The sequence below is a fragment of the Monodelphis domestica genome, chromosome 6 (assembly GCF_027887165.1).
Source record: "Monodelphis domestica isolate mMonDom1 chromosome 6, mMonDom1.pri, whole genome shotgun sequence".
NCBI classification, from domain to species: Eukaryota; Metazoa; Chordata; class Mammalia; order Didelphimorphia; family Didelphidae; genus Monodelphis; species Monodelphis domestica.
Genome location: NC_077232.1, coordinates 13,908,716 through 13,933,479, shown reverse-complemented (window position 1 = coordinate 13,933,479; position 24,764 = coordinate 13,908,716). Strand labels below are relative to the sequence as shown.

Sequence of the window (24,764 nt, the reverse complement as noted above, 5' to 3'; positions counted from 1 at the left end):
AAATATAATGACTCATATAATTCAGTTACACAAATTAGAGACAGCATAAACTTCCAAGTTTGTAAATAAGATATCTTTCAATCAGAATTCTGCAAGGAATCATCCAGGGTTAGAAATATGATAGATAGTAAACATGAATTAGAAGCCAGGCATTCATATTTGTAGTTCATTGATTTTTATACTATTGTTTTTCATCTTCATCTATATATTAAGTGTCTCCTCTATATGAGGTGTTTTATATGATTCCTGCTTTAATTCTGCCTGTATTCAGAAATCAGGAATTTTTTTTTCAATGCTGTTAGATTCAAGTGTAAAAAGAAGATATGAGTGCAAAAATGAAAGCTATAAAAGTCCCATTATTTGAAATCATTGACTAAGAAGTCAGGGGAAATCTCTCTATGATGGGTGAGGAAGAACTTAAGAACACATTGCTCCTCATGGATTAGCTTTGCTTTTCAGAAGGCTCAGAGTATTTCTGTCTGACCTCAGAAAGATCACATAGCATTTGGGAACAAAGATACAGGTGAGAATCCCAGCACCGGAGACCAAGATGGAAAAGATCTCCATGGCCACCATGGCCTTCCTTTTGGTGCTCTGATATGCGGGCAAGAAGGAAATCCAGACACTGCAAAACACCATCATGCTGAATGTCAGGTACTTGGCTTCATTGAAAGTATCTGGCAGTTTCCTTGCCAGGAAAGCCAATGTAAAGCTGACCAAGGACAGAAAGCCCATGTAGCCAAGGACACAGTAGAAGGTAACAAGGGAGCCCTCATTACACTGAATGACAATGAAGGAGAACTCAGAGTGTGTATCCTTCTCAAGGAATGGAGGATAGGTACCCAGCCAGATGCCACAGAGGCACATCTGGATAAGGGTACAAATGAAAATCAGAAAATAAGATACTCTTGTTCCCATCAACCTCCTAAGCTTGCTTACTTGCTTAGTGGCCCTAAAGGCCAGAACCATAGTGATGGTTTTGGCCAAGATGGAAGCAATAGTCACTGTGAACACAATGGCAAACGTGGTTTGTCTTAATAGGCAGGTGGCTGGAGTAGGACGACCAATGAAGAGCAAGGAGGAGAGGAAGCAAAGGGTGAGAGAGGTGAGCAGAGTGTAGCTGAGACTGCGGTTATTTGCTTTGACTATTGGGGTGTCTCTGTGCATCACAAAGATTCCAAGGACCAGAGTAGTCAGGAGGGAGAGGGAGAGAGCTACAGCAGCCAGAGCCATTCCCAGAGTCTCTTCATAAGCCAGATAAGTCACTGTCTTGGGCAGGCATCTATCTTTCTCTTTGCTTGGGTATTGATCTTCAGGGCATTTTAGACACTGCTCTGTATCTGCAAATATAACAAAAATGAATCTCACTAGAGCTTATGAAGAGCATAGTTTTCTTTTTCTAGTAAATAACACTTGTCTTAATTTCCCAAAAAGCTCAGCTTCTTTTTGGACTCTTTCTTCTCAGTCAGAGAAAAAAGAAGTGTAGCTGCTCAATAAACTGAACTCTTTTTTCAGGTTCTCCATATCTCCACATATGGATGAAAATATTTGGTAAATTATTCATTACCTGTAATATGTTTATTAAACAAAAATTATCTATAGCTCATTCCAAAACTAAACCACCCACATTAAGGATTAAGTGATCATTTTAGATATAAAATCATGATTTCTCACAATAATAGTAAGACCTAGAAACAATTTATTTTGTCATTTCTGTTATAGATGAAGACCATATAATGATAAATAGCATGAAAACTCCTTTTAAAATAGGATTCCTTAAAAGCAAGTTCATAATTACAAGACTTCAGGGTTCTTTAGAGTCCCTAATTTTTCTGATGGAAAGCAAACATTCTTCATTTAAAATTGTTATTGAAAATTTTAATATTTTGATTTTTAAATTAGAAACTACATAATGCATCTATGACAATGTCTCCATAGTTTTCTCAGTTTAATAAGTATAGATTTCACACCTCTCTTCTTCCTGATTTTCATTCATCAGGGTGACACAAGTGTATACATTTGCATTACTTCAATAACAGGGGCCATTGCTCTCAGAAAATTTGTTTATTTTATATGTACATTAATATTAAGTTTTTAGGTATATTTTTATCTGAAATATCAATAAATTAAATAATTTTAATTAGGTATTTATTGAAGAGCATGAGATTGTTGGACAATGAAATTCGGAGCTATATAAGTGAAAGCTTTTTTGGAAAAGAAATTTGATTCAATAGCATTTATTTAAACACTGTAGTGGTTTGGAAATGATTCACTTCTCAATAAGAGGAATGATGTCAATTTAGTCATTATGTGGAAATGTTAGGAAATAAAACGCCTTTCTTGTCACCAAAGCTTGAACAAGAATGATTATTTAAGTTTAAAAAAGGTTAATTTTATGGTTGGACTGTATTTAATTGGTGGCTGCCAGGTATTTAATTTCTAACTCCCAAAATGAATTACTAAAATAAAATGTAATTCATAGTAGTTTACTTTTACAATAGAGGGAAGATGTTAAGGAAGACAGAAAAGGGAACAGAGAGATAGAGACAGACAGAGAGACAGAGAGAGAGAGACAGACAGAGAGAGGCAGACAGAGAGAGAGAGACAGAGAGACAGAGACAGAGAGACAGAAGTAGAGACAGAGACAGAGAGAAAGGTCAAGATTCCTCTGAACCAGTTAGAAATTCTAAGACACCACTCAGTGTAAGGGAGTCTCAAGATGATGGGACTTTCTTAGAGGTTCACACCTCCAGAAATGGCAGGGAGCTAAGTCAGGTTTTCCACTAACCACAGTGACTGTCTTAAAGGAAAGCAGTCTGAGGTATCCTACACCAGCTCCTCCAGGGGTCCAGTTCCACAGGCAAGTGTCTTCACTCCAAGTCTGAGTGTCTGTCTTTCAGTCTCTCCTCAAATGATTGTCTTCCCTCCAGGTCTGAGTGAGTCTCCCTCACTCCAACTCTGAGTGACTGTCTTCTATGTGTCTCTGTTTCCACTTTTAAAGGCCTTTTTCTCTTGTGTCACCTCCCCTAAATTTTATGTCTACCAATCACAGCCAGTTCTCTTCTCCAGTACTGCCCACTCTATCACATGTGGGTCATAGACCTCCCACTCAATGTATTAAATGGGTGTTCATACATTTTTGTGGTTAGTTCATGCCTTTTTGTAGTTAAAATCCAAAATGAGTAGATCTACTTTAAGTACTGGGTTTATACTTTGGGGATAAAAATCTAAAAATAGACAGGGGATTACAATTTAATCTTCACAATAAATGAAGAGCTAAGAACCTTCATTGTTACCATCAGGGGAGAGATAAAATCAATCTTCACAATAATCAGTAGAAGGTAGAAAGAAGAGTGACCTTAAATTAATATATATTAGTCTATTAAAGTGATTTCCTTCCCACATTATGGCTGACCACACGGGAGTCTAAAGAATTCTCTCAATAAACTTCTGAAATTCCTCGCCTTTTTACTCTACCATCTCACCACTTAGTCCCTTCATGGTCTCCACAATGTGGGAAGGAAATCACTTTAAAAGACTGATATATATTAATTTAAGGTCGTCAAGGAATTCAGCTATGTAATTCCTAAATGAAAACTCAAGTCAGCAGTCAACCTCTTATGGAGTTTAATTACAAACAGGAGGAAGAAAGGTACTAGAGATAGAGAGAGAGAGGGAGAAAGAAAGGGGAGAGAAGGGAATAGGGCTTAAATACCCCCTCTGTTTAGGCTGGGCCAAAAGGCCCAAGCCCTTAGATAGCTGAGGCAAAGAAATGAGATCAGTCCCTATCACTCACGTGACCAAAATGGAGAAACAGTCTCAGGGGCCTCCACCTCCAGCTTCCTTCAGAGCAAGCTTCTCAGAGCACAACCTCTCCAACCAACCCCCTATAGTCCTCAGACCCCACTATCTTTAAGGAAACCATCCAAGTTCCCTCCCTTCAGTTCTCACATCTACCAATCACTGTCCATGTCTTCCCTGTGCCAATGGTGGCTCTAGCTTAACCCAGGACCGCCCAGAGGTCTGTGGCTTTGCACATGTCTGTTGAAGGTCATATTCTCAAATAATTAAATCTTGATCCTTTACTGCAGCCCTTCCTAAATCCTGTTACCCTGAGTAGGGTGGAGATTGGAATAATTAAATTTTGATCTATGCTGCAGCCCTTTCCATTGTTCAGCAAAAGGTTTCTGTCCTAAAGTAATCTCAAGAATGGAGGAGGAGGAACCTCCCTTGCCAATGGGGTTCTCATTCCAATGGTGAAATTTCCAACATTCACAAGTCTAAGAAATTTTAAGGTTTATACCAGTCACCCTCTGATTTATACATGGAATTCATCCACTCACTATTTCCATTTCACTTCTAGATTAGCAACACAAGATTTATAAGATTTTCATTCTTTTTGCCATTAAGAAATGGAGGCAATCATGGATTCTCAGCAAGTCATGCTCCCATTATTTTATTCAAGAATGGCAACCACAAGGGGAAAAAATATAATATAAGAAAAGCAAACATCCTAAAATATGAGCTTCAGTCTTATATACTCAATCCTATGTATTCACTGGAAATAACAGGGAAATTGACTGGTGTAAGTCAGACAGTTTATTCATAAGTTAAAAATTATTAAGTATTCCTTTAATCTCTCTATTTTAAATGTGAAGTACTTATCAGGGGACTAATGGATTGTTGTTTTTGTTCCTCTTTCTCATCTTTCATTTTAAATGTATGATATCTTGAGTGTTAATACTGTATTTCTATCATCTCTCATGTTTATAAAATTTTAGAAATCTTTCTTTCAGAAATACAGGGAGAAAAAATATATTATTTACTCTACATGTCATTAGATTGCAAATTGAACATTTTACAAAAGTGATAATAGGAATAGATATTTCAGAACTATTGTGTAAATAAAATCTGCTCCCTCCCCCCCCCAATTCATCCCCATCTCACTGCCTGACTGGAAATCACCTGAACCCTCCAAATAGAGGTCTCAGGTGAAGAGCTCTAGGCCTAGAGGAAGGATAAAGTTGTGGTGCAAGACAAGCCTGCTAGCTCTATTTCCTTGGAGGTGGCAGTGGAGCACCATGGCTGAGGGAGACAACCATGTGGTGGACCACGTTGTCAAGGTTAGGCTAGATTAGGCTTAATCTATCTATCTATCTATCTATCTATCTATCTATCTATCTATCTATCTATCTATCTATATATATATATATATGTTTTCTCTATTTCAAGTGATTATTAATAAACTCTATGGAAAATAAGAACCTGGAGTTATTCATTTAAATGTAACAGAGGTTAGAACCCTTAATTCTCTTCTCATGTTGTAGAGCAGTTTATTTGTTCTTTTAAATAGACAAAAGCACAGATTAGCCTCAAGGCCACAGTCTTTGGTCTGATACTGTAAAGCTTTGGAAGCCTGGCTGCCATTTTTCCTGACACTGCCTGAGGGCCCTTGCCAGGACTGCTAAGCCCCTTGCTTTACCTGAAAAGCTGCTGCCCCTGCTTCTTGCCACTTCACTCACTACCTGCTTCTCTCCCTGCTGCTTCCCTTGCCTAGCCTGCTGTGTGGATGGTAAGATTTGTTACAGCCCTTCAACCCCATCCTGGAGCTCTAGCCTTGTGGCCCAGAACCCTGGATTGGTGAGAAAGGGTTGAGTAAACTCTGATCTCCTGACCCAAGAACCAGGTGTAACCCAAACCTCCGCAGTTGGGAGTCCATTTTTTCTTTTTCTCTTTTTTTAAAGGCCTTTTCTGAGCCCCTATGTGCCTCCAGCATTAGCTGAGGTGGGAGGTGGGGCATTGTGGAGAGCAGAAGCAGGATCCCTAAAGCTGCCTCAATAAGGGGGAGGATAAAGGAGGAGGGGTGGTTCCAGGCCCCTGCCACCTCAATTTCTGGTCCATTGACCCTGAGAAGTGTTCAGGGATTAATACATTTAATGAACTATTTTTAAAAGAAAATAATAAATTTACTCTAATAAAGTCAGTTTTCATTGGAAGAAATTTTTGCCTATGATTTGTAAAAATTATGAAAAAGTGTAGGACATGTTAAAGATACAACATTTACAGGATTCAGCTATCAAGTGTTCCCTGTATTTTGAAACCCCAGGATGAGCCCAGCTTTGATTTATATGTTCAGAATTAGTATAAATAAGAAAATAAGAATAAAGAATTTGTATGTGAGGGGAAACAAGAGCATCTAATATTCAAGGTCTAATTTTAGGGAATGAAATTTTGCCTTTTGAGGTAAATGTTCTTAAGACTGCCATGTAACTCACAAACATTACTGTATATTTATGGTAAAAAAGAATTTCAGGTTCAGATTCAAAACTAAAATTAAAAAAAAAAAAGAACTTCAGTGTCTACAATTTGGGAGAACCAGTTGTCTTTGTACCTACCTGACTGATTGGAAATTTCCCCTTCAGGGCAGAGAGTACAGTCAAAGCAACAGATGGGCTGACCTTCCTGGAGCGTTTTCCTGAAGCCGGGGCCACAGCTGGCACTGCATGTAGAACTTGGAGTCTGAGTTTCCATCAAAGCAAGAGAAAAAAATATCATCGTAAGACTGATTGCTGAAAGGTACTTGCACTGAGGCTCTGAGGATTCAGGCCCTTCCTATGGAAGACACTTCAAGCAAGATATTGGAAGTTGTCAAGAGTTATCAAGGCATATTTCTGAATGGAGATTTTCTTCCCATTTTTTCCTATTTCCTTCTAGGTCTTTTTTCCACAAGTCATGAGAATACACAGAAACTCCACCAGACACAATCAAGTTCCTTCACTTTTTAAACATTAATTTTTATTATAATTGTGGCTGGCACATCTTCCACAAAGTCCATTATGTTAGTGTATCTCAAAAGTGCACTTCATCTTTGTAGGAGAAATTTCAAAGTAATTCACTGAGCACAGGAGAGGAAATATTTCCTTATATTATATTGTGTTCACCAAAGAAGTCCTCTCCTCTCTTTGAATGAGATATTCTGAATGTTTCAGAGATGTGACTTTAGAGAGGTTATAATTGAATGAACTGATTAAATACTTGATTTAATCTAGGTAAGAATCAAATGATTTGATTGGTTGATATTCTTTCTTAGGTTAATATTTAGAGGTTCCTCTGGTGATTTGAAGGGGGTTGGACTTAATTTAATCTTATACACTAATGAAATTGAAACAACATCTATGTTCTATTATCCAAAGAGGACATATCCATGGCATTCTAATTTGTTGTTGTCATTTTGTCCCAGGTCCAACTTGTTGGTAATCTATTTGGGATTTTATTGGCAAAGAGACTGGCGTGGTTTATCCCTTCATTTTACAACTGATTCTACAGATATAAAAACCTAAAGCAGAGGATTAAGTTACTTGGCCTGGGTCATAAAGCTAATAAATAACTGAAGCCAGATTTAAACTGGAGGAGAGGTATCTCTGAAAGCACTCATAGATATTCTTGAGAATGGTTAAACTTATTGTTGTACTGAATTGATTTAATTGGTCACCAGGGATTTAATTTCTAAATTCAGAAAAATGAATTACTGAAGTCACCCTTTACACTCACCACATGTATGTTCAATCAGCAGATTCTATCAGCCTCAACTCCAGCAGGCTCCACTCCAAGTTTGTCTCCTTCAAACTCCAAGTGTCCCTCTACACGCCAACTCTCTCTTCACTACAAGTCTCTTTTTATTCCACGTCCAAATGTCTGTCCTTACTCCACGTCTGAGTGTCTGTCCTCTGTGTGTCTCTGTTTCAACATTTAAATACTCTTTTCTTTTGTGTCACTTCCCCTAAATTATATGTCTACGAATCACAGCTGACACTCCATTCCAGGACTTCCCACTCTTTCACACATAGGTCACAGACCTCCCATTCAGTGTATGAAATGGGTGTTCACAACTTTTTGTGGCTAAAATACAAAATGGGTAGATCTCCATACTCAACTTTTAAGTACTGTGTTTATACTTTGGGAATTAAAATCTAAAAATAGACAGAGGATTACAATTTATTCTTCACAATCAAGGAAGAGCTAAGTACATTCTTTGTTTTAATCAAGGGTGAGCCAAATCCAATCATCACACAACACAAATTCAGGATTTAATATTTCTGTAGTTGCAGAATGCCAGATATTAGGAGCCTTTGGAGCCACAGGGGCCCATGAAGGAAAAAAAATTTGTTTCCATTCTCCATCCTATTATTATTCAAATTTGTCCATTGGACCTGGAGAATTTCAAAATTTTCATCATATGGAGAATTCAAATCATTATGTAATTTAGTTGGAAATATTTTTAAAATAAATATCAAGAAAAGGAAATTAGAGAAATCTAGATTCTATCCTGCTCAGAGCAATATGGAAGAGTAAGAAAATGCTTCAGCCTTGTCCCAGTCATTTTCTGGAGCCACTGAAAAGACAACAGTGGATAGGCCTCCAAAAGGCTCATTTATGCAGATTATCTTATTTACCTTCCCCTTACCTGACCAAAATCTTCTGGCCAATCTACATCCTCTTCATGAATATTTAATTCTTTTCCATGATGAATTACTTCTCCAACTTTCACCTGTTTGGCTATATAATCAGGGAAAATTTTAAAGTTCAGTATATCATATCTCTCATCAGCCATCCTGGCAGCATACCCACATAATTCATCCTTGTCATCAAGGTCAGGGTTGACACACCTCAGGAAGTGGTGGAGCTGAAGGCAAGGACAAAAATTGGTTACTCCTTGGGGAAAGGAGTTATTCCCATATACTAAAGCTTCATAATTAGCATATAATGGGCTATGCATTTGGATCTTACAAAAGCCCTCATTCTCTCTTTTCTTAGAGATCTTCCTAGCATTCTGCATTCCATTTCTCCCTTTCCTAGCAAAAAATCAACTACAGAAGAGTAATTGGGCCACTAAATTTACATAAACACTAGGTAATGGACACCTAATCATAACTTTATCTTCCCTCCACCAAATCAGGAATTTCTTTCAGATGTCTCTTATGTCTGATACTCCAAGTTCTTTGGTAAAATCCATATTGACAGACAACTTAAAATTTTCTATAAATGGAAACAGAAGCCTACTATTTCCTCCCTTCTGCATAGTCAGTGCTTTGAAAACTAGAATATTCTTTTGCTTTTCCTCATATCCACAGAATTTATGATACTTTCTAGCATAGAGTAAGGGCTTAAGAAATGTGAATTGATACAAAGTTTTCTAGGAAATATATTCCAACTTGCAAAAGGTCTCTTTAATTAAAAAAATGTCTGTCCAAATTCTGTAGAGAAGATGATAATGTGGATTTAAAATTAAAAGTCAATTTGACATTCATACTTATGAAATTCAAAGTAAAGAAGAAAAAGGGAATGGAAATGATTCAAAATTTTAAAAATTCTATAAAAATTAATGAAACAACATAAAAGACAATGATTCCAATGGAGAAAAAAGGGAAGGAGTTGCTTCATTGTGATCAATTATAAGGAAATTAAGCAATAACACAAATGGAGGAAGATTTGAGAAGCAATGGTTTTAAGTAAATGCAGAAAATAATTTTGACAGAAGCAAGAGCATGAAGGGAGAATTTAACATATAAAAGAGGCACTTAAGAAAGAACTTTTGCACTGTAGAAGAAAATGTAGATGGATAGGCAATTGTTGAACCTCACTCTCACCAGAATTGGTTTGACAAGGGAAGAATACATATACACATTCAATAGGGTACGGATAGTTATCTAACCCAATTGACAAGTTTTAGGAAAGGGAATAAAAGAAAGAAAAATACAGAACAAATAAATAGAAAACAGACATTTAAGGAGAGGATAGACAAAAAGAATATGAAAGATTAACTAGAAAATAGAATGGAGAGAAATGAGTATTGGCAGTAATCATAAATATGAATCTGAATGAATTGGGCTCACCCATGTCACAGAGACAGAGAAGAATAGGTAAGAAATGAATATCTAACCATATGTGATGTACAAGGAAAAATAGTTGAAACAGAAAGACCTAAAATTAAAATATGGTTTGGAGTAGAATGTATACTATTTTAGGAGGTTAAAAATTCAAAGGTATCAATCAAGATCTCTGATAAAATAAAAGCAAAGGGGGCCCTAATTAAAAGAGAGAATCCAGGAAATTATTTCATGCCAAAGATACCAAAGACAAGAAAGTAATATCAGAATATCTGGCAGCAAGGTCTTCTGGTAAAGGCTTCATTTCTGAAATATATACTACATCTAGAACAGAACTAAACTTGTTAAGATAAAAAAACATTTTCCAGATGATAGACGGTCAAAAGACATAAAATGACCATTTTCAGAAGAAGGAATGGAAACTAAAACAGTAATTTGGGAAAAAATGATCTTAGTATAAATTAGAAAAAATGAATTTGGAAACAATTGGGAGGTACAACTTTGGGCTTATCAGAAATTATAAAACTTCAAGGTGATGAGATAAAAATAAATATACTAATTGGTTATTGGCAGAGTAGTGAACTTCTTCCATCATTCTGGAAAACAGTTTGGAACATACAGAAGCCTATTCTCATGAAGCCAGCACACAAATCAGTCATGGAGGCCCAAGCAATAAGTACAAGTACATCAAGCTTCAGTATGCCTCAGTGATTCAGTCCTGCCATCGGATCCTCATGATTGACTGGAGGGAGCATTGGTGCAATTGCTCCAGCTGTTTCATGTGCTTCCGGTACAGTGTCCATGTCTCACAACCGTAGACTAGCGAGCTGAGGACCACTGCGTTGTACACTTTGGGCTTCATCGCAGTGCTTACACCGCTGTGTTGGAGGACTTTGCAGTGCAGCCGCCCAAGTGCCTGGCTGGCTTTTTGGATCCTGGCATTGATCTCGTGGTCTAGGGACCCATCGTTGGCGATGGTGCTGTCCAGGTACTTGAAAGTGTTGATGTTAGAAAGCTGCATGCCGTTGATTGTAGGGCTGGTTCGTTGGCCTCCCTGGTGCAGGTTGGAACAGCACCTCTGTTTTGCTGAGGCTGATTTCAGGCCAAACAGTTTTGTTGCGGTGGAGAACCTGTCCACAATGGTTTGGAGATGATTTTCTTGGTGGGCCATGAGAGCACAGTCATCTGCAAAGAGAGCTTCCAGGATAACTCTCTGTTGTCTTTGTTTTTGCAGTCAGGTGGCAAAGGTCAAATAGTGAGCCATCCAGTCGGTATTTGATGTAGACACCCAGGTCTAGATCCATCACAGCATGTCGTAATACTTGGGTGAAAAATAGCTTGAATAGTACTGGAGCAAGGACAAAGCCTTGTTTCATGCCATTGGAGATGTTGAAGCTATCTGAAGTCTCTCCACCAGATAGGACTTCCCCTGTCATGTCGACATGAAAGAGCTGGATCAGTTTGATAAATTTTGCTGGGCAACCGAGCTTACTAAGGATCACCCACAATGCGTCCCTGTTCACTGTGTCGAACGCCTTTGTCAGGTCTATGAAGACAATGTAGAGACTCAGGTTCTGCTCAAGGCATTTTTCCTGCATTTGCCTCACCATGAAGACCATGTCGATGGTGCTGCGATCTGGTCGGAAACCACATTGTGATTCAGGCAGGTTCTGTTCTGAAATAGATGACAGGAGTCTGTTGAGTATAACACGGGCGAGGATCTTTCCGTCAGTGGAGAGTAGTGAGATGCCTCTGTAGTTGTCACAGGCTGCTCGTGAGCCTTTGTTCTTGTATAGGTCTACGATGAGTTCTGGGGGCATGTCTTCCTCTTCCCATATGCTGGTCAGCACTATGGGGAATGCCTGGAGAGCCTTTATAACATCAACTCAAATTTATAAAGAGCTAAATCATTGTACAAAAAATCAAGCCATTTTCCATTTGATAAATGGCAAGGGACATGAATAGGCAGTTCTCAGATAAAGAAATCAAAACTATTAATAAGCACATGAAGAAGTGTTCGAAATCTCTTATAATCAGAGAGATGCAAATCTCTCTGAGGTATCACCTCACACCAAGCAGACTGGCTAGCATGATAGCAAAGGAAAGTAATGAATGCTGGAGGGGATAGGGGCATTAATTCATTGCTGGTGAAGTTGTGAACTGATCCAACCATTCTGGAGGGCAACTTGGAACTATGCCCAAAGGGCGACAAAAGAATGTCTACCCTTTGATCCAGCCATAGCACTGCTGGGTCTGTACCCCAAAGAGATAATGGACACAAAGACTTGTACAAAAATATTCATAGCTGCACTCTTTGTGGTGGCCAAAAACAGGAAAATGAGGGGATGCCCATCAATTGGGGAATGGCTGAACAAATTGTGGTATATGTTGGTGATGGAATACTATTGTGCTCAAAGGATTAATAAAGTGGAGGAATTCCATGGAGACTGGAAAAACCTCCAGGAAGTGATGCAGAGCGAGAGGAGCAGAACCAGGAGAACATTGTACACAGAGACTAATACACTGTGGTATAATCAAATGTAATGGACTTCTCCATTAGTGGCGGTGTAATGTCCCTGAACAATCTACAGGGATCTAGGAGGAAAAACACTATCCACAAACAGAGGACAAACTGTGGGAGTAGAATCACCCGGGAAAAGCAACTGCCTGTGTACAGTGGTTAAGGGGACTTGACAGAGGAGAGACTCTAAAAGAAAGTCTAATGCAAATATTAACAACATGGAAATGGGTTCGAATCAAGAACACATGTGACACCCAGTGGAATCACTCATTGACTATGGGGGGGGGAGGAAAAGAAAATGATCTTTGTCTTTAATGAATAATGCTTGGAAATGATCAAATTAAATATTATTTTAAAAAAAAGAATATAGAAGGATTCCTGGATATGGGTGCAGACACTAGTTGTATAGCAGGGAAACACTGGCCACCAACGTGGCCCAGCAAAATCAGCCCGTCTACCCTCATAGGTATTGGAAAGAACACTAAGGCAGTTCAGAGTTCTCAGATTCCAACATGGTCAGATGGGAACCTGTCAGGACAGTTCTATCCACACGTGGTCCCTTCTCTCCCTGTCACTATATGGGGATGAGACATACTATCACAAATGAAGGTCTCTTTAGTCACACCAGACGAAGATGCCCAAGCGCCCCCCAATAATGAACCCCTGGATTTTCCAGAGCGGCCATTGCTGAGATAACAGCTGATGCAATCACCAGGAAGTCCGATAAACCAATCTGGATAGAGGAATGGCCCCTAACAGATGAGAAATTACATGCTTTAACAAGAACTAGTACAAGAGCAATTACGTTTGGGACACATAAAGCCAAGTAACAGCCCATGGAACACCCCTGTATTTGTCATCAAGAAAAAGTCAGGCAAGTGCAGGCTCTTACAAGATTTAAGAGCAATCAATAATATTGTGGAAGCTATGGGGAGCCTCCAACCAGGACCTCCCTCCCCAGTAGCCATTCCCAAGGAGTATGACATCATAGCAATTGATCTACAAGGTTGTTTCTTTACCATCCCTTTGTTTACCCCAAGATAGAGTCTGGTTCACCTTTAGGGAGCCCTCAGTAAATTTGAAAAGACCATATCAAAGCTTCCACTGGAAAAGTCTGCCCCAGGGGAGCAAGACAAGCCCCACCCATTGTCAGAAATTTGTTGATCTTGCCCTAAATCATATAAGAATACAATTCCCACATGCATACATAATACACTACATGGATGACATCCTGCTGGCCCACCCTGACCCTGCCAAATTGCAGGAGATTATGTCCAGCACTGTTCAGGCTCTGGCAGAATAAGGGTTAAAAATGGCACCTGATCAAATCCAGACTGAACTCCCTATCGGGTACTTAGGACAGACCATTGGGACTGAAATCTGATCTCTCATCAAAACTTACACCTGAGAGTGGATCATCTCAGCACACTAAATGACTTTCAGCACTGTTAGGGGATATCAATTGGTTTCGCCCATTCTTAAAAATCATCACTGCAGAGCTTCAGCCTCTATTTGAAGTCCTAAGAGGAGACCCTTCCCCTACCTCACCCCGAAATCTTACAGAGGGAGGGAGCAGGGCCTTGACTCTAGTAAATCGAGCAATTAGCCATCAGGAATTGTCCCACTTAGACTCTTCTCAGCCTTGGCCTCTTATAATATTCCCCACCAAGTACAATCCAAGTGGGTGCCTGTGGCAAGATGTGCAGCTTGAATGGCTACAACTGCCTCACTCTACTGGGAAGGTATCTCCTCATTGATTGTCATGTTCATCACAGAATTGATCCTGGAAGGTCATAGGCAAAGCAGGGAACTCTTTGTCATGGACCCCCCTTTCATTATCACCCCTCTAAATGCTGTGCAAGTTGACCATCTGTATTGTCAATGGAGCAACTGGCAAATCACTTTGGCAAACTACTCTGGAGAAGTCCTCTACCACCTTCCTCAAAGTCCTTTGCTGCAGTTCTTAAAGACACAGGCAGTCATGTTTCCCTCCTGGTGTTCCCCAAACCTTCTCCCCCTCCCCCACCCCCGCCCGCCATCATGGTTGTTACAGATGGTTCCTGGAATGGGAAAGCAGGAACAGTGATCAATAACAAGCCATTTATACAAGAAACAGGAGAATGTTCGGCACAGCGTACAGAAATTCTCGCAGACGTTTATGCCTTTCAAAACTGGTTAATGTGCCCGTCAATCTGTTCTCTAATTCCCAATAAGTAGTCAAACTTTTTCCTCATATTGAAACTGCCAGCCTGCCCTCCTCTGAAAGTTCCATTGTCTCCTCCCACTAGAACTCCAAAACCGCACTCAGGCCCGCAACACTCTGTTCCAAATCGGTCATGTCAGGGCCCTTCCTCATTGCCAGGCCCAATCCATGAAGGGAATCAGCTCGCAGACAGCATAACCCGGGTGTTCCTCACGGCAGTCCAGAATGCTGAGGAAAGCCACGAAATTCACCACCAAAATGGCCCCTCACTTGGACAGCAACATCTTGTCACCTGAGAAGCTGCTAGAACCATTGTCAGTAACTGGCCACACTGCCCCTCCCACTCCCATCCCCTGCCCAATGGGTTAACCTCAGGCCTCACCACCTCTGGCAAACAGCCGTGACGCACGTCCCCTCTTTCGGCCGCCTCTCTTATGTCCATGTCTCCATGGATACTTTCTCCCCGGTGATCGTGGCCACAGCACATACAGGGGAGGCCTTCAAAGATGTCTCACAACCCCTGTTTGCAAGTTTCTCTTATATAGGAATGCCAAAAGCACTAAACACAGACAGTGGACCAGCACATACTTCTAATGCCTTTGCAAAACTCGGTGGCTCCTTTCTAATCTCCCATAGCTCGGGCACCCCCTGCAGCCCTCAGGGGCGATTATTGAGCAAGTCCACCAGACCCTAAAAGCACAAACCAAAAAACTACGGGATGGAGATTTCTCACACTCTCCCCCCTCACATCTTAACTCATGCTATGTGTGTACTGAACCATGTGAATCTTAACAGCAATGACCATTCACCCATGGAAAGACCCCGGAACCTGGATTACGCCTTCCGTAAACCCTTTGTAAAATGGAAAGATGTGTCATCCCGTGTCTGGAAAGGTCCTGACCCACTACTAACATCAGGACGAAGTTTTCCTTGTATTTTCCCACAGAATTCGGACCCCGACCGCCTCATCCATCCATACATCCAGGCACCAGCAGAGGCAGCTGTGGCCCCGCCCTGGTACCCCTCCCCAGTATTGCTTCATCTTCCTCTACAACTCCGCCGCCTCCTCCAGATCCTGTGCACAATCTGATGGAATCGGTCCGATGTCTCTCTCTCCATCACCCCTTCACATCCCCACTCAGCCAGTGTTGGCTGTCAACCCAAACCCATCTGATGGTTTCAACTCTCAAGGCTCTCTCACAACAGTCCTGCAATATAGTAACACAGCAGGGCAAAGAAATAACCCCAGATATACTTTTCGTAGCTATGCTTGCTGTACTAGCTTGTCAGGTAACATCCATCTCAGCTACTGCCCACTGGGCAGACTTCCCAGAGCCTCCCATCCTTCATCCTGCTGCTTGCAATAATGATTTTCAGGTTTATACCAATTTCTGATTTTCTGGGAGGTCCAACAATCGCTTATATCTCACACAAGTCCGTTCCTAATTTTACTTATTTTGGCTTGTCCTATTTGCCCCCTCTATGTTTCACAGTGGGCCCAAATCCCTCTCCAGGTTGCCTTCTGACAGACATTAACTCATAACTCATAACTTACTGACTCTCCAGGAAAAGGCAGTGTAAGAAATGTATGGTTACTTCAAATGATGTCACCAGCATTTTCCTTCAACAAGTTTTCTCTTCAAACCTCTCTGATCCTTCCACCAAAAGAGATTCCAGAATGTAAATATCTATCTGGTAATGGAATAATTTAAAAGAAATATGTAATTTTCCTTGATTGTTTATAAGCTCAAAACTTCTCACAGGGTAATGAGAAAATTAAGCCACCTGTGACAAAATCATTTATCTTGTGTGCAACCTTTATTCTGCCTGTAATCACAATATAAGAATATAGAATGTTAATTAAGTGATTTGTTAAAAGTAATGTATCACTTTTCCAATTATCTCTCTTTGATTTTGTGTATCTGCATGCCAAGAAAATGGGTATAAAAAAACCATCAGGCATGGGGATAGTGGAGCAGCTTTGAGATGCAAAGCAATCCCATGGCTGTAATGATTAAGCTGTTTTCCCTTTGTTATTTTTGTTGAGTGGTTGTTCACCACCCCTCAGTATACCCTGGAGTCACAGGCAAGGGTGGACTTTGCCCAGGCCATCTGAGGTCATATTTGGACCTAGGACCTCCCATCTCTAGGTCTGCCTCTATATCCACTGAGCAACCCAGCTACCCCCTAGTATTGCCTTTCTTAATTGTCTTCATTTTGCCTTTCACTTTTCTGTAGCATAAAAAAAACTTGGCTATTTTATTTCCCCTGAGCATTATACTTACCCGGAGCAACGTCCCTTTAAGGTAGAAACCTAGAAAGAAGAGAGTTTTATTCCCCAAATTAAGCTGAGGTAGGAAAGTTTCAAATAGGAGCATTTTACCTGGTTAAGAGGCTTGAAAATAAAATATATTAGTCTGAGAATCTGCAGCAGAGATTCCAGAGGGCTAGTTTGTGTCAAGGTAGTGTCAGAAGAAGTTAGGAAAGGAATGACGGAGCCTAGAACAATAGTTAATGACAGAAGATCATTTACTTTGTACCCTGAGCATGGTCAGAGAATGTCCATCTAGGGGGAAACTGTTGGGAAGATAATTGGGCAAAGAAATGCTATGCAGGAGAACTGGTTATTGATGCAGTCACAAGGAGCATGGAAGGCCTGAGAATGGCTCAGTTAGGTTTGTCAAGTTCTCCAGGTGACTGTCAACTTACACTTGGCATTAATATTCCACATCACTGGAGCTTCGCTTCCTCATTTTAAGTTACTTCCCAATTTTCTCCTGTTATAGGTAATTTTCTGTAATCGTGTGACGAAAAATGCGTCAAGAAATCAAGACCTAGACTATGGGAATTGCGAAGGCAGATAGAAATTTTTAGCCATTGTGAATAAGTAAGCAAGTTCAAAGAGGTTCCTTTTCTTAAAAGGAGGAAGAATTTAGGTCATAAAGAAAACTTGGCAAAACATCAGTGCCAAAATGGGAGGAGGGGAGGAAGCAATACGTATAATTAATGAATTCTAAACAGCATTTTTAACAAAAAAGGTTCCCATAGAACACTGAATTGCTCCCCAGTACCAGGAAAGTTTTTATATTTTGGAGCTTCAAGGAAGGAAACAATGAGATTAGAAAATGCCTTTGTGCCTATGAATACTAATGAAGTCTACAGGTGATCATAGACTAGACCTAAGTCCAATGGTAAAAGAGCCCTTATTGCCAATAAATAGATAGATACTCAGGAAATTGACATGTGTACCCTCAGTCAAATCAGGAGAATTATTTTCACAATAGATTTTATCTACAGACTTTTGTCATTTTCTGACTCAGTTGCCACATCATTTTTTCATACAAAGTAATAGTTAATAGAAGTAAAAAAGTCCAAGCTATTTACGTAGTTAAAGGTGAATGAACACCATTTTTAAAGCCCCAGCATCCTAACTTCCCCAAAGGGGGTGTGTGAGAGTTTTTAAATTTAAGGAAACTATGAAGCATTTTTAATCTTGAGAATTTGGGGAATTAATTTCAGTTTTGAAACTTTTACATTTGACTTTTTGAAGTTGGTTTGAAATTGAAATTGTCATGATGCTTTTTAAAATGATTTTGAGATTTTTGTATAGAATTGCCTTTCTGGCTCTAATTTCAATGTGTTGGTATTTGGGGAGCGCCCCCAAATATAAGTTGTCTATACCTGAACCCCAGAGCTTTCCACCATTAGAAACAGAGTCAAGTCCTATATAGCATCACCCATTTGTCCATTTCCTTTGGCAGCAGAGTCAAGCCTTTCCCCCAAAAGTGGGGTGTCAACATGAAATCTAGAAACCCTCAATTTGTAGCCTCATAAGATCTGATGAAACCCAAGTATTAGAACTATCTTGTAACTTGGAGTCCCCAAAGCTTGTCCGGGTTCCCGGTTCCTGTGAGAATCCACCCTGAAGAGAATCTCAGGCTAGCAGTTTCAGACTGAATAATGTACCCTAAGGTGGGTGGTAATTCTAGTTAGATGGGACTAAGCAAATGCTAAGTACCCTGTCTGTCTTGTGTAGTCTTCATCAGTGTTTCAGAGATCCCAGGAAGATCCACATCTGGGCAGGGACCATCCTTTACTATCCATTGTCAACAGTCCATTCCCTTAGACCCTACACTCTAGTTGTGATTCTTTTCCCAAGCTTAATTGCATTCTGTCAGCATAATTTGAACACTCCCATTTCCTTGTAACTGTGTCAAAGCAGCTTATCCCCTCCTCCTTCCTAAGTAACTTTTCCTGTCTGTCAAATATTCCTGACATACCCCAGTTGAGCCAGGTTTGCCTCAGTGTATGTTCTGCATGTCAATAAAAGTTAAGGTTTGGAGAAAAACCGGTGGAGACTGACTAGAAGACCATGGGAGAAAGATAAGGAGAAGGGACAGAGCGGAAGGTGAGGGGAATGAAGAAGATACATGCAGGCTAGCTAGGCTCTAAGCCAGGATACTTAGGAATGGGTGTCTACCATTCCTAATAAACTTTATAAAATACATATCTCTGGGTATAATGATATATTGATCATTTTAATTATAACAAAACAATTGTAACGTCAATCAATTATATTTCCCAGGCCCTCTGTTTCTCAAATGGTATATAGGTTCCCCAAATTCTTTTGTTCCTTGGAGTTGTCAATCTAGCTTGGTTGGTTCTCCCAGGGATCAGCGTGCAGAGCATCCAGAGTTCAATCCTCATACTCTGTACATTAGCGCAGCTCTGTGTGGAGGCCTACTATTAACCTGAACCCCTGTTCTTTGATTAAAGAGTGTTTTTCTTCTGACTATTTATTAGTTCTGATTTTTTCCATGTCAACTATATATATTTAATTATTCATTTATTTTAAAAATTTATATTTATATTGTTGACTAAATGTATATGCCTCATCATTAATGTGTACAAGCAAGTTCTGCTTTTCTTCCTCGTTGGTATCATTTCTCTTTATAATTATTGAATTGAGTTTCTGGAACTTCCTATTTATCCTGTGATGACTGATTGAATATAATTTCAGTTCATAGCAATGATGCTGCATTCAGGTATTTTCAATATGCTCATTACAAGGCTAGGTGATCTTTCTAGACCCAGATATTTCCTCTTATATTGTACGTTCTTTAAGGGTTCTCTAAGAGATAAATCTAAGGGTTCATGAAAAATATTACCTTCCAAGAAAGAACTGGATTTTTTCCAAATTCTGATGTTGCTTTTGGGTCACTTTCAAGCAGTTGGTGGAAAGCATGAGCCAATAAATAGATTCCATTGTAGATATTATAACTCAGGTCCATTATGGTCTTTTCGAAGTCACTAGAATATACACCTTCAACTAAATCCATTTCAGGGCAAACATAATGCAGGAGTTCTACAGTACCCTTTTTTGAAAGTCTACAATAATAGGTTATCTCCCAGAAACTCTTTAGGAAAATATCCTCAGTGTTTACAGTGGGTTTCACACTTCTTAAGAAATCTGTGAAACCAGGAATTTCCCTTTTGATTTGAGAAATTATTAGTGTACCATGAAAATGATTCATTTCTTTAGTAACATCTATAGAGAAATCCCAGTAAGAGGTGGTGATCAACAATTTTCCATTCAAGTAAAAATCATTCACTAAAATAGAAAATTCAAAAAGGGAGTCTGTATCTCCATAGATGAAAATCACATTGGATGATGATGCAATGATCCTAGAAAAGAGTTTAATGGATTCATCATGTTCAAGATTAATTTTTTTGGGAACTCGTTCCACAAAAGCCAGACACATACCATTCCTGGTCATCTCCTCTTTCAAATTGTTGAAGAATTGTTCCCCTCTCATGTTATCTGAAATAACCAGCCCTATCCAAGTCCAGCCAAAATGCAGCATTAATTTGATCACTGTCAGATGCAGAGTGGATTCCCTGCTGCCCATCTGATAGACATATGGATATTGGACATTATCAGCCAGGAGAAGATCAAATGGGCCATAGGTGACCTATGTAAATATAAAGAAGAAATAATTATAATGGTGACATAGGAAATTTCTGTCCTCTTTAATATTTTTATCTCAAGCAACTATCAGAGGTGAATACATAACATGTATTAATAAATGCTTGTTAATTTGAGTTAACAGATTATAGTTACAATAGATTTAAGGGAAGGCAATTTTTGTAGTGGGTTCAAGTTTCAGGTCACAAAATGGCAGAATAAAGGAGACATTCTGAAGGGAACTCTGAATCTGTACCTGACCAAGAATTCTTTCTCCCAGGTCTCTTTAAGCAATTGAGTCTATGTTTGAAAGGTTATAATGAAGAAAATATTATCATCCTCTAAAAAGACTTTTCTACTTTTACACAACCCATCCTAACAGGGCCTCTTTTCTTACATTTGTAATAAAATCAACCTCTGTGGAATATTTTTTCTTTGCTTCTAATTCTTTCATGTTGATTCAGGGAGAACATGCTGGGCATCTCTTGAATGGACCTCTAGGTTTAATATTTAATCAGAGTCGCAGATCCTTTCTAAGTGATTTCGTTCATCTCTCCTTAACCTCACACATCACCCATTCTTTTATCCAACCTTCCTAGGCCAAGAATTCTATTCACATCAGGATCACAAGGAGGGACTAATGGTCCCAGAGCTGGCTCAGGAAGGAAAAATTCTCTTTTCCAAATTCACTTAGGGGTGTAAGATGGTGACTTCACACCACTGAAATTTAATGTCACAGTTGGCATTACACATTATCCCTACCCTACTAGTAAGAACTCAAGGAGATTACTCTCCTCCACTCCAGCAATCTTTAAGTATCCAAATTCCTAGTCTCTAACACAATACTTATTCCAGCATTAGATCTCAAGTCACCAGATTTCTCCCAGAGATAAGAGAATATTTGACATTATCCTAAAGAGATTTGGGAGAAGGCAAGCCAGGAAAGCTGGATCAACATTCCTGAAAAGAGCTTAGCAAGCCCTTACAGCAGAGGTAATTGTTCTTCCAGAAAATCACATATGCCCCTCTGTCTCTGAATATACTCTCTTTAATTTCCCCAATAATTTCCTGATTTGCTTCTGATTCGTCTTCTTTCCTCTTTTTAGAATTCTCTTAAGATTTTTTATTTTAGGGTCAGAATTTTTTATTTTTCTTAACGCCTTACCTTCCATCTTGCAATCAATAATATGTATTGGTTCCAAGGCAGAAGAGTTGTAAGGGCTGGGCAATGGGGGTTAAGTGACTTGTCCAGGGTCACACAGTTGAGAAGTGTCTGAGGCCAGATTTGAACCTAGGACCTGTCCTGGCTCTCAATCCACTGAGCCACCCAGCAGCCCCCTAGGGTCAGAGTTTTTATCCAACTCTGGTCCTTCCTCAGAAATCCTTGAAGGCCTCTATTTCAGTTTCCAAGTGTTTTTATAAGGAAAATAAATTCTGCCTATTCAGCCAATTAAAAAAGTCTCCCCAGAAAGTAGGCATAAGAATGTATCAAGATCTTTGTGGTAGCAACATTATACCTTTCAGAACTATTTCTGCTTTACATCCAGGATTGAGGCATCTTGGTGGCACCAAAAATAGTGTGTTGGACTTTGAGGCAGGAAAACAAATCTTTGTGAGTTCAAATCTGGTCTCAGGTACTTATTAGCTGTCTGCTCCTAAGAAAGTCCCTCATCACTATTTGCCTAAGTTTCTGTATGTGAAACATGAATTGGAGAAGGAAATCAAAAACTACTCGAGAGTCTTTGCCTAGAAAAATCCCAAATTGGGCAGGAACAACATCTGAAAAGATGGAGCAACAACACAACAGCAGCAGCAGAAACTTTAGAGTGCAAATATTGAACATTTCTGCTGAACTCGTCTCCTGGAGTTGACATGGACAGACAATGTCATCTTCTGGTTCAGTGGCTTAGAGCAAGTTTTCTGTCCAGCTGTAGCATAGCAGGCATGTCAGCATCTTGGAAATATGGTTGATGTTTTGTTATTGTATCCTGTATATTCATTTACCAGACACATGGTCAGATCACTTGGTGATCATTATATGGAAAGGGACAGTCCAAAGGGCTAACAAATTCCTGGGCTGGGAGTGGCCAGCTACAGTGCCCTGGATCTGACAACATTCCTTTACAAAGCTCAGTTGGATTAATCTCCTCCTATTTGATTTTGTCATTGTCAATTCAACCAATGTTAAAACCTATATCTTCTCACTTATTCATTTATCACCCCCTACTTGACATTCCTAAAGTCTCCAATAAAAACTGGTGAAGATGTGTGAGCCACCCTCTTACTTCTCCTGCACTTGCCCTTGCTCTTGCTCCTTGCACCTCCTAATCATTCTTTGGCCTAAAATGGCCTCCTCATGTCTGATGTACGCAGTACAGCTGCTCTACACATCTCCCATTAATCTCTTAGCCGTCTGGCCCATGGGGGATGTCCTGGAGTTCTCAGTTCCACGCATGTTCTCTTGTTTCTCATTCATGTAATTTTTCCATTTGTTTTCTTTTCTAGAGAGGTAATTATGGAGCTCACGACTCCCCATAAGTTTTAACTTGTGATCTCTGAGACTTTATTCTTGCGTATCTTCCTCTGACTGCCTCATCTATCTTACATCCATGTTCCTCTAGCCAAGAATTTCCTTCTACAGGTTCTTTATATAGGAGGTGTTGGCAGATCCTATACCAGCCTCCTCATTTCTCCTTCTTGTAATCATGAAGGTGATGACAATCGTTCTCAAGGGTGTGTGTGTGTGTGTATGTATATATATATATACATACACACACACACACCCTCAGATATACATATATCTGAATAATTTGTGGATGAGCAACCCTGAAAAGGATTCAGCAAACCATAATATTAGAGGTGCTAATCCTTCCTGAAGACCCAATATACCTTTGGTGTCTGCCTACACTCACTCATGGCTCCTGGAAGCCCTCCCATACAAAGTGACTCCACACCAGTAAACCCTTATTTGCCAACAGTCTAAATGGGGTTGAGGATAACTGACAAGTCTCTCACCTGTTAGCCAGAGAGGATATTTTTACCTCAGTCCACAAGGGGCTGCCCCATCAGAATGGGCTGATGGCACCAATTTGTTCCATAGGCCATGAAGGCAGTTAAAGCAAGTGCTACAGAGCAGAGAAAGAGTAGCAATTTGTGAGCAGCATTTATTTGGTGCACCCATCTGTGACTGGAAAGGCCAACAAGAACTACAGAAAGTAATCGGGATCATTTTATGTTTTGGAAATCATCTTTTTCTTGTACTATGCCTATCACATGATACTGCTCAATCAATGTGGTTTGAATGGAATTGTCCCGAATCACATTTCATAATTATGCAATGATTTCTCTGATCCTGACTCATGAAATAAAGGCTAATTTTTATACTACCATTCATCAGACTCAGCCAAAAACAAGTGATGATCGATCACCATGATCTCTCAGGAATCAAAATTGTGAGAATACCAAAGGATAACGAGAGAAACAAGTAAAACATGAATACTTTGTGGCAGAGAAGCATCGTAGAATTGATTGAAATCCATACATTCTTACTTTTCTAACACATATCCCCATCTTTCTTGCTATAGAGGCACTCTTGGGGCTTGCAAGTAAAAGGCATTTTGTTTTAGTATTGAATCAGCTCTTCATTCTGTCTGCTTGCCCTGATGACTCTCTATTGTAGTGTATTTTTATAAATAAAAATCCAATAATAAAATTGTGTTTGAAAAGAATTTCAGGAAAAGAAATATGATATCTCCTTGAATCCAGAAAAATAAACTCTTAGAAGAAAAATGCTTGCAGAAACCTATACTGAATCAAGAAGATACAGAATGAATATTTGGGTGCAATTGATTGAACAGAAGGGGATTTAACATTTATTGTAATTATACACTTTTATGGCAAAGGGGACTGCCCCCTAATTTGCATTTTGTTAATGTGCCTAGCAAATCACTGGTTTTTCTTTCTCTCTTTTCTAATTCCCTCTTATCTATAACCATTGTAAATTCCTGTTAGAAGGTGAACTATTGTATAAATCTGTATTTAGAATGTTTTGGGACTACAACATGATTCTATTAAAAGATCAATGGGGAGACTAGACTCCCAATGAACATGGAGGAATTGTGAAGATTAAATTCTAATCCTCTGATTGTAACAATGAAGGTACTTAGTAATGTAACTTCATTGTTACAA

General features: G+C 39.5%; 1 protein-coding gene across 2 annotated transcripts in view; it reads right to left on the bottom strand.

Annotated features, from left to right (window-relative positions):
* Nucleotides 1–435: 435 nt before the first annotated feature.
* Nucleotides 436–24,764, bottom strand: part of VN2R644 (vomeronasal 2 receptor 644) — a 52,944-nt gene continuing 28,615 nt past the window's right edge. The window contains 4 exon segments of one of the 2 annotated variants that reach the window (NM_001099586.1): nt 436–1,340; nt 6,396–6,519; nt 8,465–8,745; nt 19,833–20,583. In NM_001099586.1, the coding sequence (NP_001093056.1) occupies nt 436–1,340; nt 6,396–6,519; nt 8,465–8,745; nt 19,833–20,583 (2,061 nt within the window). 2 annotated transcript variants of the gene reach the window in all.